General features: G+C 49.7%; 1 protein-coding gene across 1 annotated transcript in view; it reads right to left on the minus strand.

Moving 5' to 3' along the window:
- Positions 1 to 18,461, minus strand: part of Hs3st3b1 (heparan sulfate-glucosamine 3-sulfotransferase 3B1) — a 36,152-nt gene extending 17,691 nt beyond the window's left edge. The window contains exon 1 of the mRNA XM_036198273.1: positions 17,480 to 18,461. Coding sequence (XP_036054166.1) covers positions 17,480 to 18,033 — 554 coding nt within the window. The 5' untranslated portion in view covers positions 18,034 to 18,461. The remainder of the gene's footprint in view (positions 1 to 17,479) is intronic.
- Between the last annotated feature and the right edge of the window lie 1,037 nt (positions 18,462 to 19,498).

Here is a 19,498-nt window from a genome sequence, read left to right on the forward strand (position 1 = left end):
GCCTCCCATCTCCACTCCAGAGTAGCCATCTTTTCTTTGGCCCAGACAAGCGTCATAGAGGGGACGTCATAGTCACCAGAGCTCCTCTCTGTGAGGGACAGAAATGAGACTCATTGACTACTACAGCAGCCAAGAAGGGTACGCAGCCAGGCATGGTGGCGTGTTTGTAGAACCCGAGGCAGGAGGATTTTGAGTTGGAGAAAATTGAGCTGGGTTACACAGCAAGACTGCCCTTGTATAACTGTGGCTCACTGCTCACAAAGGCAGAAAAGCTGTGGTCACACCAAGGCACCGAATGCGACCGATTCCTGACTCCTCTTCATATCGCTGCTGGACTTCTTTTAGTGTCCATATTTCATATGCTTTACTTCACACACACACACACACACACACACACACACACACACACACACACACACACACACTTTATGGACCTTCCCAAGAGAGTATATTAAATAAATGAAATGATGTGGATCTGAAGGTGCAGCTGGGGGTAGGGTGGGGTGGCTGGCAATGGGTCAGCTCATTCAAAAACAACTTGGAAGAGGGGAAAGCCAGAAACAAGAGAGCTAAGTGGAAGGCCTTAAAAAACTGTCAAAGGGTGTGGCACCTGTGTGCTCTGAATTCATCCACCTGAGGAGCAGCAGCACTGCTTCCCCAAGGGGTGGGATCATTCAGGAGAGATCAGAGGTTGAGAAGATTCAGGCTCTTGGCCCAAGAGTGAACACAGAGGGAAATGGCCCGAAGTCGGATGCTATTCCAGATTCTAGGCTATCAAACCGCTGCAAAGCCATTTGGGCATATTGGATGGGTGGGGGGTGGGGGGTGGGGGTCAGGGGGAGTCCAGGTCGGGTGTGAACCAGTGATTGCCTCCCTCAGAGAGGCGCCACTGAGCCTCTGAGTTCTCTGGGCTCTGAAAAAAACGCCAGATCAAACTTCTAAGTGTCAGCTTACCCCTGGGAATCCACTCCCAAGTCCCTGGGCTGAGAACACACACTAAGCCCATAAGTAAACACCACCTAAAGGAAGGATCAGAGCCCTGCTTTCCTCAGCCCCATTAGCACGTTTGGAAACCAAATCAAACTGAAAGTTCTCCTGGGTTTGCTAAATGAACAGAGTAAGTAACTTGTCATTCGGAGGTGTCAAGATGCCCAAGTGACAGACAGCCTGGGACCATGCACAGTATGAAGAGACCCTTCTCCAGCCTCCTCATCTAGAGTCATCCAGGGTGGCCTATCTCCACAAGGCTGTGGGTTAGTTATGCCTTCATTTCTGTTGGGACAAAACACTCAGCAAGAGCAGGTTAAGGAAGAAGAAAAGGTCTGTTTTTTTTTTTTTTCTCATGGTTTGAGGATACCGTCCGTCTTAGAGGGGTCGTCATAACTGCCCCTGGAGCTCCTGTCTGTGAAGAACAGAAATGAAGCTCATTAAATATTACAACAAGCAAGGAGGGTGTGTAGCCAGGCATGCTGGGATGTGCCTGGAACCTGAGGCAGGAGGATTTCAAGTTGGAGAAATTCCTGAGCTATGCTACAAAGCAAGACTCTTGCTGGAAAACAAAGGCGCTCGGGGAATGGGGGGAGTGTGGCAGGGAGCAAAACACAAAATGAAACTAAATAATAGTGACTGAATTCCATACCTTAGGCCAGGGTTCCTCAGCCTTTAAGAGTTACAGGGTCTGAGAAAGCAGAGGACCGTTTTGCAGCAAAGAAATAGAAGTTGGTCCTCAGTTTTAGGGGTGCACAGACACAGGGTAAGAGCGCCTGATGTCAGCCCACCAGCTGGCCACTGGCCAATAGCCTGCTCAAGGTACTAACAGGCCTGAGTGGACATGGATGGATTTGCCTGAGTGTTTGGAGCCTGTCACACTAAGGCTCACAGACTCAGGTCATTCTTGGATGTTTGTGTGAGGCTGGGGCCATTACATTTTATTAAGCTTTGAAAGGATAAGTTCTGCACAGTTTGGCTAAATCTCAAAGACACTGCCCGGCATGATGCTCCAAGTCCCCATACAGAAACACAGAAGTCTGCCTCTGGTTAACTCTACATCAGCCATGTTACCACGAAGCCCTGCAGATAAGGGCCCCAAATCACTGGGCAAATGAAGGAGCAGGAACTCAGACTCCAGAATGATGGATTTCTAGGGCTACGTCCATCCCAAAGCTATGACTCTAGGAAGGGCCACTCCTCACATGGTGGTAATCTGAGATAGTGTCCCATGTGGCCTCAGTGGGTCCCTGGCTGTGCCATCCGCGTGTAAGCGCACTCAGATGTTGACACAAAGGGTATGATTGGCATAATGAGCCATTTCTCAGAGCATCATTAAGTGGAGTGTGACTGCGGCTAGATGTGCATAAGAAAGACAGATTGATTTAGGAAGGGGCAGCTAAATGGCCCTCCCTAAAGCCAGTGGTCACAAAACTAGGCCTGCAGTTCTGCCTACCCCAGTTGCTGAACCCCCACTCCACAGCTCAGCCTTTCACTCTTTTCTCAAGCGCGTCACTGTCCTGCAGAAGGACAACACTTGCCCAAATGTTGAGACAGAATTTCAGGCCAGAATTGCTCAATGCTGGCTTGGCTGGGGACAAACGCTTCTGAAATAAAGAGCTGGAGGAGTTTCGCAGGCACTGTGGGCTGGCTGGGCAGATGAGCCGGCCTGAGGCTCTCTGTGTCCCAGGCTCTCCTCCTCCTTTCCACTCAACCCCAGCTGTGAAAGGAAGAGGTCCAAAAGCTAAGGCCAGAAGCCAGCGCTCAGTTGGTCTTTAGAAGAGAGGAGAATCAGGAAGCTGTTCCAGTCTGCCTGGGCCCGCTCACACCAGGAACAAACGGCTAATAAATCAGTCCTGCTAAGTCACTGAGGCGAGGAGTGAGCCGCCATCCCATAGGCTGGCTCTCCTTCTAGCTCATTAACTATCTGAGATTACCACCAAATGTGGGGTGGCCTCTCAGCTGAAAATTAAATTAGCCTAGCTATAAACCAGAGAGTGGATGTGTCTGTTGAGACGGCAGTCCTGGGGGAAACCCAGCCACTGACTGGGCCCCTGTACCTGTCCTGTCCCCTGACTCCAGCCTCTTCTTTGGTGGTCAGATAAAAGTGAAAGTAAAATAGGTTGTGCCATGCAAACGAATGAAGAAAGAGCTGTTTTCCTATTGTCTTTTGAGGCGGACTTTGCTCTGAGTAGCCTTGAATTGAGACACTACTGCCTGCCTGCCAAGTACTGGGAGCATAGGTGTGCACTACCAATCTTGGCTAGAGTTGACATCTTAATGATGTTTGGCAGTGAGGCCCGAGGATGATGGCTCATGTCTGTAGAGCACTTGGCTAGCATGTGCAAGAGCCCGAGTTCAATATTCAGAAAGAAGTTTGGCACTGAGGGGTGGAAAATGAAAGGATATTGAGATCAGAAAGGGAGGAAGGAAGGAAGGAAAGAAGGAAGGAAGGAAGGAAGGAAGGAAGGAAGGAAGGAAGGAAGGAAGGAAAGAAAGAAAGAAAGAAAGAAAGAAAGAAAGAAAGAGGGCTGGAGAGATGGCTCAGTGGTTAAGAGCACTGACTGCTCTTCCAAAGGACCGGGGTTCAATTCCCAGCACCCACAGGGCAGCTCACAACTGTCTGTATTTTCAGTTCCATGGGATCCAATGCCCTCACACAGACACACATGCAGACAAAACACCAATGCAAATGAAATAAAAGTAAATAAATATTTTAAGAAAAAAGGAAGGAGTGGGGGGGAGCAGGGAGGTGTTGAAAATGGGGAACCAGTGAACAGGGACTAAGCTGTATATCCACCACCCTGGCCCCTGCAAAAGGGAGGAGGGGATTGACCATACCCTAAGTACAGGTGGTCACCTGCAGAGCCACCCACTTACTGCCAGGGGGGTACTCTGGCTCCAGCATCCTCCTCTTCAGCATCCAGGAATGCAGCGCAGAGAGTCTGCAGCTGCTCCGGCTGCAGGTCCCACTGCGAAGTAGAATTTCTAATTACAGGGCTTTCCTTTAATGACAGGCTCCATCCCAACAAGCAACAGAACCTCTTTGAGGATGTACGCCCTCTCCCTCATCATGAAGGCTCTCTAGCAATGGCCGCTTAGTCTGGGCACCATCCATCTGTACTGCTCATGAGCAAGAGCAGTCCCCGCTGAATACTGTTCAACAACAGAATTGCCACTTTGGCTTCCAGGTTGAAATACTTGGGGCATGGGGACCTTGCTTTAGTCATTTGTCATCATGCCCAAATACATGATGAGAAGCTGCTATAGAGAGGAAGGGCTTATGAGGGACACAGTCCTATCGAGAGAAAGGCCTGCAGGAGCACGGCTCCTTGTGGTAGGAGTGTGAAGGCAGGAACCCTCACCTCACATCTTGGCAAAAGCACGCTAGTCAGGAGGTGTTCCATAATGTTCTCGAGACAAACAAAAAGCAAGAGCTCAGCAAATTACAAAAAAAAAAAATATCAAGCTGCACCTCTCTTGGTCCTGTGCTACGTACAATAAAGTGCCCTGAACAACAGGGACTCAAGGGAGAAAGTGCTTGTGTGGCTTCTAGTTCCATGGGGACACAGTCCATCATGGCAGGATAGGCCTGGAGGCAGGAAAAGGAAGTTGGCTGGAAGGAAGTATGGTGTAAACACAGGAAGTACAGTGTAAACAGAAAGTGGAGCTGGCTAAAATGCTTCCTCCAGCCAGGCTCCACCTCCTAAAGGTTCACAGTCTCCCAAGCAGCAGCAGCAGCAGCAGCAGCTGTGGACAAATGTTCAAACACGTGAGCCTATGGAGAGCATCTCACATTCAAACACAACAGCAACTACAAAGAACAAAACCCAAAGCAAGGGACATCCAGATAATAACAAAATCCCTGATGAAAACCCCTCATTTCTTCCTGGGCTGTCATTGGTTCCCAAGGCAGTAGTCCTCTGGCAGCAAGAAATCTTTTTTTGTTTTGGGAGGGTTGTTTTTCTTGGGGGGTTGTGGTTTTGGCTTTTCAAGACAAGGCTTCTCTGTGTAAAAGCCCTAGCTATGCTGGAACTCCCTCTGTAGACCAGGCTGGCCTCAAACTCACAGAGATCTGCCTGCCTCTGCCTCCCAAGTACTGAGATTAAGGGCATGTGCCACCACCACCTGGCTGGCAGGGAGAATTCTACAAGTTATTCTCTGGGGGAAGGAGAAGCAGAGATTTTAGAACGGGGACAGTCTCAACAATTCCAAGTCAGAACACAATTGACATGCAAAATTCTTTTTTTTAAATAAATGTTATTATTAAGAAAAAACTTGAAAATAAATAAGCAAATCACACACCGTAGCTGACCAGGTCCGAAGTCTATGTGACTTAATGAACACGCATGTGGTTAGAGCTAGCATTCGAAACAGAAGCTGTGAAGTTTCGCACTAGCTTTTACACTTTCAGTATCAAGTATGTTTTATATACATACTTACCCGCCACCCCGAACTAAAAAGCCCATGAGAGCTAGAGTCCAAAAACCAGTTAGCTTTATATCCGGTGTCATAGCTTGTGTCCATGATGTGCATTTAGTCTTTCCTCATCCCCTTCATCCCCTTACATTTAACCTTTTTTCTTTTCTTTTCTATATTTATACTGTTACCCACGTTTATTTGTTTACACATACACCACACACACACACACACACACACACACACACACACACACACACACAGAGAGAGAGAGAGAGAGAGAGAGAGAGAGAGAGAGAGAGAGAGAATTAACTAGGTTCTGTGTATGAGACAGAAAATGCAGTTTTCTCTACCTGAGGTTATGTGACCTTATTAATATTATACACTTTAAGTCCATCCATTTTCCTGCAAATTTTGAACTTCATTTTTCTTTACAGTATACTATATAGATAACAAATTTTCTTGTCCATTCATCTGTTGATGGACAATTAGGTTGATTCCAATTCTTTGCTATAGTGAATTAAACAGCAATAAACATAGAAATAAAGAATTGAATTCCTTATAAAGGTCACCTGGCAAAATGAAAGGGCAGCTTTTTAATTATTTATATTTGGCAATGTCTCCATGCAGTCTGGCCATCAACTCCCAAGCATCCTGCCTTGGCTTGCCAGGTGCTGGGCCCCACTGTTGATCTTGACTAGTGACCCCCACTGGCTGCTCCAGCCTTCCACATCTATATCTGCAGGGCCTACTATCCATGCCCCAAACTCACCTCTCCCACAGGAGGCCACATGGGTAAGAAGAGGTGGCTTCCACGTTTCCCAAAGGAGAGAATGCCCATATACTGTAGGCTGCTCCTGACAAATGTTCTTTATCTAGAACACAAAATCCTCAGGAGCCTGTTTTGGGGTTTCCAGCTGCAACTGGAAAAAAATGCAATCCTAAAAATAACTAAAAATGAATGAGTGGTCATGCCCTGAAGGAGATGGTGGGGAGGGAGGCAGGGGTGGGGCAGCCCTACCCAGGAGCTACACCTCTCCTGGGGTCTCCTATAACTTCAGCACACCACATATAAGGGCACAGTTCTAAGCCAGAGCTAATCAGCAATTGTGATCACTTTTAAATGCCCTTATGGAAGGTTCCAGACAGGACTGAGTTACTTTGTAGTCAGGGCAGGGACAGGCCTAAGCCATGTGGGAAAGAGGGCAGTTGGGAGCCAATGTGGCTTCTCCAGGCCTCAGAAGTCTGAGCCTTAGAAATGAAGGTTGGCCCTGCCCATGTGGCATTCCTTCACTGGCCTCCTGGCTCACTGTGCTGGGAGAGAAGCCCTGCCCAGGCATGCCTGAATTCTAACCCTGAGTAAAGGACAGGCAGATGCTGGCAGCCAGGCCCACAGCAGACTAGGGTCCATGGGCTTCTGTGCATCTTGGTGTCTGGAGTAGGTAGGAATAACAGACCACAGCCTTTCCCTACAGAGCTTCAGAGCCCAGGAGGAAGGAGACATCCAAGTACCTGGGGCATGTGGATACCCAAAAAAACTGTGCAGGAACACTGCAGTGATGATAGCAGGTGGGAAGAACATAGCATCTGCCCAAGATGCTGAGCAAGTCTGGTCTGGCAGGCTCAGTGCCAGCTACCTCAGGGTGACCCTTACCAATTTTCCTGTCTACCCTGCCTTGACATATCAAATTACTTAATTTCCCTCAAAGATACTATTGAAGAATTCAGACATATAACTCAAACAAAGCTGGTGACCATGCTTGACAGGAGAATCTGGTAGCCTGAAAACTCCCTATGACTGGTAAAATGAAGGATTCTTCTGCCTTTCCCTAAACTCCGACTTCTTGTGTGCTTCGACCAACCTTTAGTATTCTACCATGATTCTTCGGCCTTTCTGTTTGCCCCGAACACCTTAACAGCTTCTTTCATGATCTACCACTAAACTCATATCTACCCTTCAAAGCCCAACTCAAGAGGGCCCTTTGCTTGGGCCTGCTGTGTTTCTCTTTGTTTCGTATGCCCCTCATTCAATCCACCCTAGGCGATACTGTGAGCTCCCGGAAGATCCCCATAGTAAACCAACAGCTTGCCTACTTACTAAGTGTCTACTTCCTGCTTGATCCAGTTTAGATGTTCAAAATGTGGTGCAGAAAATCATGAATGAATGACAGGTGTGAGAAGTACCACCTAAGGCATGACTGGTGATAAACCTGCCCTGTAACTGCCCGAATCCCATCAGGCCCCAAGGGAAGAGACAGAGGGCATTCAATGTCCCTGAAACAGACATGGAACTTTAGAGGACCAGAAATGAGATAAGCATGAAAATCTAGCCAAGGACCAGCCAACAGGCTCCTGCTGTGTGCCCTGTGGACTGCCTTTGCCAAATGTCTGCCTCTGAGCAGGGGCTGGGGGTTGGGGTATCCTGGCAGGTGTTAGACTGTCACCAAGTGGGAGGAGCCTACCCAAGACATCGAGCCAAGAGATAAGAAGGTGATCCTAGCAGGCTGAAATGCAGACACCCCTGAAACCTAAGTGTACATCAGCAGTAATCGACCCTAAGTTCTTCAGCTAAAATGTCCCACCTGCCTCCTGTCCTAATGATACCTAATCCTGAGAGCTCCTCTGTTTCCAGTGCTGTGAGGACTCAGGGTGCCTTCCAGCATTCTCTATGGCTGCAGACACAAAACAGAACATGGGCTTTTTGTTGTTGTTGTTGTTGTTGTTGTTACTGGCTTTGTTTCTAGCCCCAGGCTGCTGGTGTTTCTAAGTGTTGTTCACATTATTTAGTGAAGACCTCGGCACTGCATCCAGGAAGAACAAAGATCTTGGGGCCAGGACAAAACACACAGAGACCACAGGAACACTGTGCTGAGCAGGGCGGAGACTAGCTCCATCGTTTCCAACACAGGCAAACACCCTGCTCTGTAAACACCACCAACTCACAAGACTAGCCTTTGAAAGCAGACCTAAGCTGTTGGGGAAAGCGGAACCTGCAATTAGCCTGCTCTGGGGAACAACAGCCAGGGGAGGCCTGCTACAGAAGCTTATGGCAAGACCTGACTTGAAATCCTTACTAACAAGCCTGCTTCCCACTCCTCAGCTGGCCACTTCCTAACCCAGCTTTTGATTAACTGTCTATTGCTGCTCCTTCTTTATCGTTCGCTTTGTAGCAAACATCTTGGAGGGTGCAGCATTACCTCTGAATAGATACCCCAAGAGGCAGGCTTATGTATGGGATTTGATTCAAACAATAGGAAGGGGCTATCTGTTCCTAGGGTAAGGATGGAGGGAGGCAGAGGTGGAAGGAGGGAGGCAGAGACAGAGAACAGGATAAGGAGTTCAAAGAGCTGCAAGAAGACTCAGAGGCTTGCTCCACCAACATACTCCAAATTGGCATCCAGACAAACACATCACAAGATGATGGTTGATAAGAATGAAAACAGGATTCAGACTCAAAAGGAGATGCTACGTTAAACAAAATTAAACATATATATATATTATATATGTCATATATATGATCACAGAGAGAGGAAGAGAGAGAGAATTAGATATTCTGATAACACCAATAATTTTAGCCAATGAGCTCACTACACAGAGAATGGGCCAACGTACTCTAAGTGGCGGGGCTGGAGGTATAGGTGTATCCCACACACTGCGTCATTGGTTCAGCCACCCTGTTGGGTTCTGCCCTAGCTGTGTGAGAGGGATGCTGGCGTCAGGGACAGGTAACTTTCTCAGGTGTAAAAGTGTCTGTAGCCAAGACCTGACCTTAAGAGTTGCCAACAGGTGGGGACCAACAATTTCAAGACAGAAATTTCTCACTGGAATTGACTTAGGTAGGGCACCTAACGAAGCAGGCCTGTCCCGGGATGGTTACAAAGGTTCCAAATACAAAGGAAGTGAAATTGATGAGAATGAATGGCAAACCCCATTCAGAATGCCTGTGAGGAACTGGGCTGTGGAAACTTAACAAGGAAAAGCACGTTCTTGACACGGAACAGGGCACGGAGCTCCCCACAATGCCAGGTTACAAATGAGGGAACTAGGCTGCATGTGGGATGACAAGGAATAAGGACAGATGAATAAACTGTGTTCCGTGCCTGGGACAGCTGAGAGGGGCTTTCCAGCTGGACCCTTTGCCAATGTAGCAGCAGATCTGGACTGCTGTATGCAGTTCCCATCCTCAGCCCTGGCCATGTTCACAAGCTATCAACCCCCTATAAAGAGCCAGGGTGGTGGCAAGGCCCTTATTCGAACCAGGGCCTGAGTGAAGACCCTGGTTAGCACAGGCTTGTCCACTGCAAGAAATGCAACCCTTGGTGGAGAATGGGTCTTGGAAGAATGATATACTGAAGTGAGGGTACATGGGAAATCTTTGTGCATCACACCTGCTTCTGTTTTGAGCCTAAAACTGCTCCGAAAAATGAAGTCTATTTTTTAAAGGCAACTGCTCAATAAATATGCCCTTATTTGATGGGGGCGGGGGGAGTAAATGCAATTTATAAGAGTGCATTCATTACTCTTTGAGCCTGGTGGCACACACGTCTAATCCAACCTACTCAGTAGCCAGGAGGACCCCAATATAAAGGTCAGCCTGGGTGACTTGACTGGAAATCTGCCTTGGAGTTAAGCTTCGATCCACTCCCTCCAGTACACACCCACCCACCCACTTGGGGCTTCTGTGAACGAAGCTCATGGGTGGAAACAGGATGTTTCTTCTTTGTGTATCTGTGTTAGCTGGCCGAGCTGGCATATGCTAAATGCCTGGAGCTTCTGGAACAATCACATGGGAGGGGTCCAGGGACTAGTCAAACAGCAAGCCAAAAGTAAGGGCTGGATTGAACAAGGACCAGCTTCCAGAAGGCCCTAGTGGTGGTGGTGGTGTGGGGGGGGGGGGGGGGGGGGTGGGGTGGTCTGGAAGGATTGGTGTCTCTGATTGTGTGAGCCTTTCAGTCTTGCTCTCCTCCGAGAGAGACTGCACTTTAGGGCAAGAATGGGCTAAATCTTGAATTTTTTTTCAGCGCCACTTTGCAGCAATAAGCAAGCATCTCCTCCCCTCTCTTCACGCCAAACTGAAGTTAGTATCCACTAGACGCTTGCAGGCCGATGTCCTGAAGGCTGGCCCTGCAGGGCAGATGAGTCTAGCAGGGCAGATGCTGTCCAGTTACACGGAGAAGCAAGGCGAACAAGAAGCTAGAACTGGGCAGACATCCAGAGACTCGCTCAGAGAAAGCCTGTGGGCGGGCCTCCGTGCAGACCCGACTCCATTGGTCTCTCGGCAGCCCTTCAGACCAATCAGCGCGGGCCGAGGCAGCTCCGCCCAGCTCAGCCCCACAGGTGAGGACAGAAGCGCACGCGTGGCAGCGGTCAGCCAGCGTGGGTCCTGTTGCACACTAATGTCACCAAGGCCTGGAAAGGAGACGGCGGCTCCTCCCTTATGTTAGGAGAGGGCGTTGAAAACGGCTTCTCTCCGCTCCTGTGTGTGTGGGGGGGGGGGGGGGGGGGTGGGGGGGGGACAAATTCTGGAACCCAGTGATTCTGGATCCCATGCCCCACTAAGTCACGGATGATCACACTTGGAATGGTTAAGGTCTCATCCAAGGAAGTTCAAAGCAGTCTGGCTGAGCTGAAGTGCCAGAGACCTGATGCTAACGGGATGCTCACTGTTTACATCTACCCTGCATACAAAGAAAATACCTCACTCTAACAACGTACTTCGTGTCCTTTCAAATATTGAGAAATGTGAACTCCTCTTTACCAAAGGTCTTTAGTCGTGTCTATTTCCATGGCTACATACTTAACTTTTACATTTGGTTTTGGACTGACACCATTTGTATGTAGTCATGAGGTTGAATGTGATGTCTTAGTTCCTGTATACTCTAGGGTCATTCATTAGCAGATCCATCACCTTAAGCTTTTATCATTTCTTTGTGGTGGGTACATACAGTTTTCTCCTCTTCTGTTATACAATGCCTCAATGTTAACTGGACTCTCCCTGCCGTACCACATAATTTTCATAACTTTGTGGGGCAAAAATTGGAGTAGTACAACTTCATTTGTGCATGTTTCTTACATGTCATAGTGAAGCAAGTTTTTTGAGTGAGTCAGTAACTTAAGCTATTTTTTAAAAATATTTGTCAAATGACAGTGAAGTGTGGGAAGTGTACACATAAAAGAACTTTAAATACATATAAGAGAGAGCCACTCTTCTGGCCCAGAACTGTGTTGTGGGGTTTCTTGAGCACCAAGGATGTTGTAACACTTAGCCTTGTGGCTATGATGGAGTTTACTATCAAGTTACAAGAATAATTATTGTTCCTGAAAGATAACTTCCCCCATCTCTGGACAAGAAAAAGAACTAACCTGACATGCACAAACAGCAATTTTATCTGAGGCTGGATAGTCTGAGAGCAAGGAATAAGACAGTCCTAGCTAGGTAACAATTTAGATATAAAGAAGTTTTCTGGCCTGTTAGTCTTTAATGATACCAGTATCCCATTTCTGCTTTCTTGTCACTTGAGGAAGGCAGGACATGCTCTCCTTGGCCTCGACACTGTGCCACATAGTTGGGAGAGTCAAGTCTCTCCCACCAGCTCCGCCCTGAAGTTTCTCAGACTCTCTGGAACAGTCCTGTTAGAGCCCTATCGAAACTCTCTGCACTAGAAGCTGTCCTCACGCTGTGCCATTTGGGCTTCTGTCAGTCAGTTTGACTTCCGAGTTAGAGCACAAAGCATCCCGAGCGACCCAGAGAAATGGGCTCCGGTTCTGATGCCTTATAAACACGCCACCTCCAATCTAAAACAGCTGCCAGTTGTTTTCGTTTTGCTTGAAAAAAAAAATGTTTACTCCTAGTGAGCTTTCGATTGTAAATAATTCTAGTGATTCAAATAGCCATTTTGTCTAAGGAGAAAACTTTCTCTCTCATAGTCTATTTTAAACTGAAGGGATTAAACTCAACCACGCATATTTAGAATGAGAATTTGTGACATACTGATTTTTCAAAACATAAAAAAAAAAAAAATCAGAAAAATGGGAGCCCTGTAAGATCACTTTGCAATGGGAAAATACATCTTGTCATTATTAGTGTACATTAAATTGCCGCTTTTTAAATATGTAGATCCTTTTTAAAAAATGCAAAATCAAATGAGGTCAGCATTTAATTCCTATTTACTGTAGTAGCCTATCTTTTAAGAATGTCTCCTAAGATATGGGCTGCAAACTAATTTTCACAGACCTGCTGGAGAGTAACACACCATTTGGAAGATAATAAGTATAATTTAATTCATACATTTCGGCATTTTATTTATCTAAAACTAATAGGCCGCTATTAAATATTGACAACTTTATTAACTCAGCATCTGGGAAAACACTTATGATTAGGTTAATTTATGTTATATTTTCCCCCCAACTTGTAAAAGATTAATCAACCATTTTATGGTGTAATTTAGGGGCCTAATTAAAAACAGAGCTCAACACATGCTACACAGTCTTGCTGGTAAATCTTGACAGCATTCTAACATGATGGTTTGTATTTCAAATTGTTGCATCTCAATGTCGATGTCTGACCTTCTCCCAGCAGCCTAGACGTGAGCCTCATACTTGCCTTAAACTCCAGAACCGAAGTACAATTATTTAGAAACAGATTATCCCCAATGAGATCTTAGCCTCCAGTGAAGTCAGAAACAGGGCTAGCCACCAAGTTTTTAGAAACAGACTAGGCATATGGAAGTGGGAGGTCAGCTAAAAATATAAAGGAAATTACTATTTTTCAGCTGTCTCAGAGAGACATTTATTACTGGGTTTTAGGATCTCTAGGAAAATCTGAGTTCTAGCTACATCATCTGCCTTTTGATTAATAAACACCCAGTAATCACTGTGTCCTTCTTGACTTGGGATCATTCTATCTTTTTAAATGAACAAATTAATTCCAAGGAGCTTGAGAACATGTCACTTAACCTGGGCCTCCCAGCCTGAAAGGGGCAAATGGCATTGAATAAACCACTTCCTCCGGGAAACACTGGCTGTTTTCTCAGCCACTAGACCTGAGGGGTATTTTTGTCATTTGAATGACTACTTGATTCTAGCTGTCCTGTGCAGAGAAATAAAAGTGCCAGAATGGTATGATTGTCCTCATCTACTTAGAAACCAATGCAGGATGGTTCCAAGTCAACTGTCCCGGCATTACAAAGGCTTTAAGACAAATGACTAAGTGGGCACTCTGCACGGGTGTGGGGGATGGGGGGTGGTGTGGGGGGGCACTGGAAGTGGGCAAGAAACTCTCAAATTCTATTAGCGCAGAAATCACTATGAATAATTACACATGACTAACAGTATGTTTTGGTCACTAAAATCAGGGAGCCTGGCACAGAATGACCTCTTGTTGGAATAAGACCTCTGCCACTTTCTAGCTGTGAGACTTTGAGGAATCTGGTTAACCTCTCTGTGCCCGTTTTTCCTCACCTGTCAAAGTATCCACTTCACAGAATGGTAATGGGGATTAAACTAGCTAACCTGGACACTTGAAATGGCGCCTGGTACGAACATTTAGTACAGTTTAACTACAACATTGTTAAAATACACACACACACACACACACACACACACACACACACACACGGTGGGGTCTGGTATTGGCCACAGCATTGACGTGTCAGCTTATGTTGTACAACTGAAAGGGAAACCATTCTGAGAAAGGAGTTCCCACCACTGTCAACTCTGTGAAGCAAATGACAATCAAACAAGGTCTGATTAAGTTAATTCTTAAACTCCGATCATCAAATTCGTGGAAATATAAAAAAAAAATTTAAGCTGGATGAAGAAGAAATGCTTTTTAAAAACTGCATCATTAATACTTATCCAGTTTGGAAAAATCTTTAAAAGCTAGTATTTCCATACATAATAATAAATTTGTGACCAGGTTAGATAAAAAATTAATTAATTAAAAAGAACACTTCTCCAGTTTAAATTCGGGTACCAAGCTGGTTGGATGTCTGCTCCACCCGGGGATTTAAAGATCCTACTCCCCTAACCCCAAATCTCTCAGGCACCACACCACCCACCTGAGAGTAACCGCCACCAGATAGCACCCATGAGCTCTTAGACATCACTATCGGGCACTCACTAAGTTTAGAGGGTAATTAGAGAACATAGACTATGAACTGGAAAGTCAGCTCAAAACTCTTGTACAAAATGGGACTCAAGCAGACAGAGGCCAGAACTAGCTCACATTAGCTTTGTGATTTTTGCAAACTTGGGCGCTGTAAAGAATCCCAATGGCTGGGCGGTGGCCCAGAGTCAGCCCCAGGCTGCCACCTCTGCAGGCTCTGGCCTCCCAGGAGTCTGGGTCACCCATGGGCTCATAGTTTCTTGGTATAAGGATTGCCAATTCTCTGGCATCCAGGAAAATCCACCAGGCCCTGGGCCACTGGTCAGGCCCCTGGCGGGGCTGTGTATTAACCCATTAAACTCATTAACGACTCGCTCAGACATAGCTACAACTTCATTCTACAACCGATTTCCTGCTGACCCCAGAACTCAACCATCCGTTCCACACCCCTTCCCATTTCGTCTCAAATGCCTTTTTTGAAAAGGCCTCTCTCCTCGCTCACACTCTGGCTTTGAGGACTTGGTCTAACCACGTTTCTGCCTTGCAACTCCCTGGTTAATTATTATTTATGCTGTTTTCCAGCGGGCGGTCTATCTTCCAACAGAGTAGAAGGGACCCTGCAGGCCTGATTTGGAGCGCAGCCCTGCGAGCCTAGTGGGCTCCAGCCGGGCTAGGGGCAGCGCTCTGGGTCAGCGTCTCGGGCGCTTGTTGGATTTAAAGTTTCAGGGTTGCTTTCAAATTAATCGTTAAGTCCTTACATTGCCAGGCACCCAGAACCATCTAAAATGATTTACAAGTTTTAAGTAAACAGATAGCACTTTAAATATTTTTTTTTTCTTTAACTCTGCTGGCAAGCTGATCCCTGGGTGGGACAGCCCGGGAAGGCCGCGGCCGGGAAGGACACTTGTACCATGGCAGTTAGCTCCACCAAGTCACAGCCTCGGGGCCTGTGCCTCCGGGTGGCATCAGAAGGAAGAGGACCCTGATCCACTGCGGCCGGGTAGAGCCGGGTGGTCCATGAGTCTCCGAGGCTGCTGGCGTTGCGGCTTCGGGTCGTTGGTCTCGGCCACGCTCTTTGGGCTGCGCTCTCCGCGGTCCGAGAGCAGCCAGGGCCTCCAGCGCACCAAGGGCGATGGCAGGTGGAGGCAGCCACCTCCGCCTCCGCGAGAATCTTCCAGTGGGGATTTCCATCGCCTGCCTCAGGTGCCTCTAACACCCTCAAGGGCGCAGTGACTCTCCTGCTAGTTCCACCCAGACCGGCCTCAAGTGGGTCTGACCAAAAAGCCAGGGCTGGCTCGGGTTCGGCTCCGACACAAATGGTTCTAATCATTAGCATGCCACCCGGTCCTCGGAACATTATCCCAGGAGCGGGGTGTGTATGGGGAGCATGGTGGGATAGAGGTAATATTATGAACACATCGATGGCAACAGCCTACCGTTAGCGAGGCCCCCGTGGTAAACTGCACCTGGCTACGCTGAAGTATTCGCGCTTCCGGGCCCACCCAGAATCCACCTATTCCCAGTGCTCGGATAAGAACACCCAGGCCCACCCGTGGGACGTGAACGCGGGCGTTGCATCCGAGTATCCATGCTTAACCCGCAGTGTCCTGGGAACTGCGAGAAGGGCGGCCGTCACAGATAGCTTAAATCTCCAGACTTGGGCAACTCCTCACAATTAAAAAAGCATAAAGGACAAAGGGGAGGGGGCGAGCGAGGCTGGGAAAGGAGCTGCTTTAATCCTAAGGGTCAGGCCCTTTTATTCGCCATGCCATCCGGGTCCTGGAAAGTATGGTCGAGGTAGAGAGCGGGGTTCGGTTCGTGTCTCTCCCTGTTTTCCGAAGTCGTGTCCCTCTTAGAAAGTAATTGGGTCTGGAAAAAAAAACTCGGAGGGAGACGCGAGGGCTGGGTGGCGACCTAAGGGGCTGGGGACCCGACCGGGTTTCCGGAGACTGGGGTGTGACCCTTTCAGCAGCTCACACTAGACTAGGAACCCGGGATGCAGTGGGCAGAGGTCGCGATTGTGACCCCGGAGTCTAGGTCCCTTTGGAACTGGACTCACATCCGGAAGCCGCGACCTCGAGGCAACCCTTATTTCTCAATCAATGATCCAGGGATATTCTTTGAGTCCGGACATGTACTGGGTCTGCGGAATCTCGCGCTCTTGCCTAGGCTCTCCCAGCACAGAGGCCGGGGAGGAGGCAACGTTGCCGGCAGCTTCCCGGGAGCCTAGAAGCCTTCCAAGAGGCTGCGGGCTGCAGTGCGCGCCTTTGCCCGACAGGGACCAGCACAACTCCACGCCCGGCGCCCTGCAGCCAGCAAAGCCGCGTAGCCACACCGCCACCCTCCCAAACACAGGGGGGCTCGCCAGCCAAGCGGGTCAGACCCCCTTCGGGTTCCCGTAACAGGGAGAATTGTAACAAAAAGTTAACAGACTCGAGGCGGCTTGGGCGCCGCGCCTTAGCCTGCGCCCCTCTCTCCATCTGGGCAGCAGAAGCGACTCTAGTTGTTGGTGCATGGAGGAGGCTGCGACCCAGAGGCGCACAACACTCCCACAGCACTCCTCCCCGCGTCCCGGGCTACGTGAACGACAACAAAATCCTAGCCACGCAGATTTATTCGAGTGGGATGTCGCCACCGCCGGATGGTAGCCGGTTCCTCTGGCGCTTTCCCAGTAACTGCCGGGTGTCTTTGCAGCGAGGTCGCCTGAATGATTCTAGGGCTCAGCGGAGCACAGAGCCACCGGCGCCCCGCTACAAGTTTCTGGAGGTTGCTGTCACAGCCTAGCCGGGCGCACCCGGATTTCTGCCACCGTCCACCCGCAATGTGAGGTCGCTCTTTGGTCCCTGCCCTCCCTCGGTTGCCCAGAGTTGTACCCCTGCTACCTCCCCACCTGACGCGCAACCGCTCCGTGGGCGGACACGATCGGGATCGGGGCCAGCGCAGCGGCACCCTGGATAGGAAACTCACCGGTACCAGGCGAGGCCCTTGTGGTAGCTGCGGTCGAAGAAGTGGGGCTCGGCGCCCACGGCGCGCACGTCGGGGTGCACGCGCAGGAACTCCAGCAGCGCCCTCGTGCCGCCCTTCTTCACGCCGATGATGATGGCCTGCGGCAGCTGCTTGCTCCCGGAGCCGCTGAAGAAGCTGGAGATGGGGCTGGGGGAGTCCGGTGCCTCGGGACTCTGCTCCTCCTGGCTCCCGGAGACTACTGTCTTATCCTTGCCTGCAGCCAGTGAGTTGGCCGGCGGCGCCCGGAAAGGCACCTTTGGGGATGTCTCATTCGGAGCTGTGACCAGGGCTGGCTGAGCTTGAGCAGCGCGGGATCCCGAGCCCAGAAGCAGCAGGCCCGGCGCGGCGGTGCAAGAGCCGGCGCACGAGTACAGGAACATGTAGAGCCAGATGCAGAGCATGGCGAAGAGCAGCGCGAGCTTCCTCCTCACCGGCGGCGGGGGCGGCGGCGGCTGTGGCAAGAGCCGGCCTGGGACATCGAGGCAGGACCGGCCGCCGCTCAGGCGCTGCCCCATGCGCGGCCCGCGGGCGCGGCCAGGGGCATGGCTCAGCACATGGCGCGAGTCCTGCCGGAGCAGAGAGCACCGGGAGGGTCCCCTGCCGCTCTGCGCCCGAGGGATTCGGTTTATTGCCCTCGTGGGCGCGCGGCTGCCGAGGCTGCGGCTCTTCCTCGGGTGGCGGCGGCAGCTGCAGCGGCGACGGCTCTTGACATGTTGCCCACCAGAAGCCGGGACTGGAACGCCAAGTCCGGGCGGCGGGAACTGCGCGCACACGCGCTGCGGAGGACGCTGTACCCAGCACCGCGGATACTCTGGACGGGACGCACGGCAGCTTGCCGGGGCTGCCTCCTCGCAGCCAGGAGATTGAGAGCAGCCCCGGCGCTTGCCCGCAGAGGCTGCAGAGGAGAACTGCGCAGGAAGAGAGCCCGGCACTGAGGTGGAGTGGGCGGTCCCGGCCTTCCGAGTGACGGGCGGCGCTACCTACCAGGAACCGCGAGCAGCATGCAAATGTCAGCGCTTCACCCAAGTCGAAACAGCCAATCGTCTCACGGAACGTGGGGGTGTGGAAAGGGCTCGGAAAGGGGGGGGAGAGCAGTCTGGGGTTAGTATTGGCTTCAGAATTCAAGAGGCGGGCTCGGGAAGGCGGGGCTACCGGCTGGTGACAGGAGCGGAGGGTGAGGATGCTGGAGTGACCCAGAGCTGGAAGAGCTAGGTCCCACCCGGTTGAGTGGCGCTCTCCTGTACACGCGCGCTTTTCCGCACTCGATCCTGGAGCCAGCCTTGGCTGTAGCTGCCTTGTGCAGTCCCCATCCAAGAGTTCGCCATCCGGTTCCTGAGTGTGCGAGTTGCAGAGCAGAGATAAGGATGGAAGAGGGGAAGCCAATCGGACGTATATCCAGCCCCACTGCGTACCCAGTTCCACACTCTGGGCTCAGGCGAGAGCCCCAACAGACCCTGATTTAGAAAGTTTAAGCAAGAGAAAATCTGGCCGGAAGTCACTGACAACCTCTCCCCCCCACCCCCCGTCTTTCTTAATATTTATTGAGAATGGTCCTCCTTGCGCCTGCGGGTTAACTGGGACCGACGTCCGTACACTTTATCTCGCGCTTTCCAAACTGTCTTGAAAAGGCTGGAGGGTGGAGGTGGGGATTAGTAGGGGGAAGAGAGGTAATCTGTTTAATCTTAAGACCCTAGCTGAAACTTTAAGTCGCATGTGGGAGGTTTTATATGGGTATCTGGTCCTTGGCAACATTAATTTGATAAATACTCTAACTTCCCTTTCTCTCGAATAAACAATAAAGCCGGCATCCTGCCCCGCTTAGGAGACTGTTTGGTTTTCTGACCTATGACATTGATTCTTAGGCGTTTTTCTCCAGTAACTTTTTTTTTTTAAGTGGAATGTTGATATGAGGCACATCCACGAATAGTAATTGAGTAGCACTCAATTAACAGTGAAAATCTACTCCGACGTTCTTCCTAG

The sequence above is a fragment of the Onychomys torridus genome, chromosome 8, assembly GCF_903995425.1.
Source record: "Onychomys torridus chromosome 8, mOncTor1.1, whole genome shotgun sequence".
Classification (NCBI taxonomy): domain Eukaryota; kingdom Metazoa; phylum Chordata; class Mammalia; order Rodentia; family Cricetidae; genus Onychomys; species Onychomys torridus.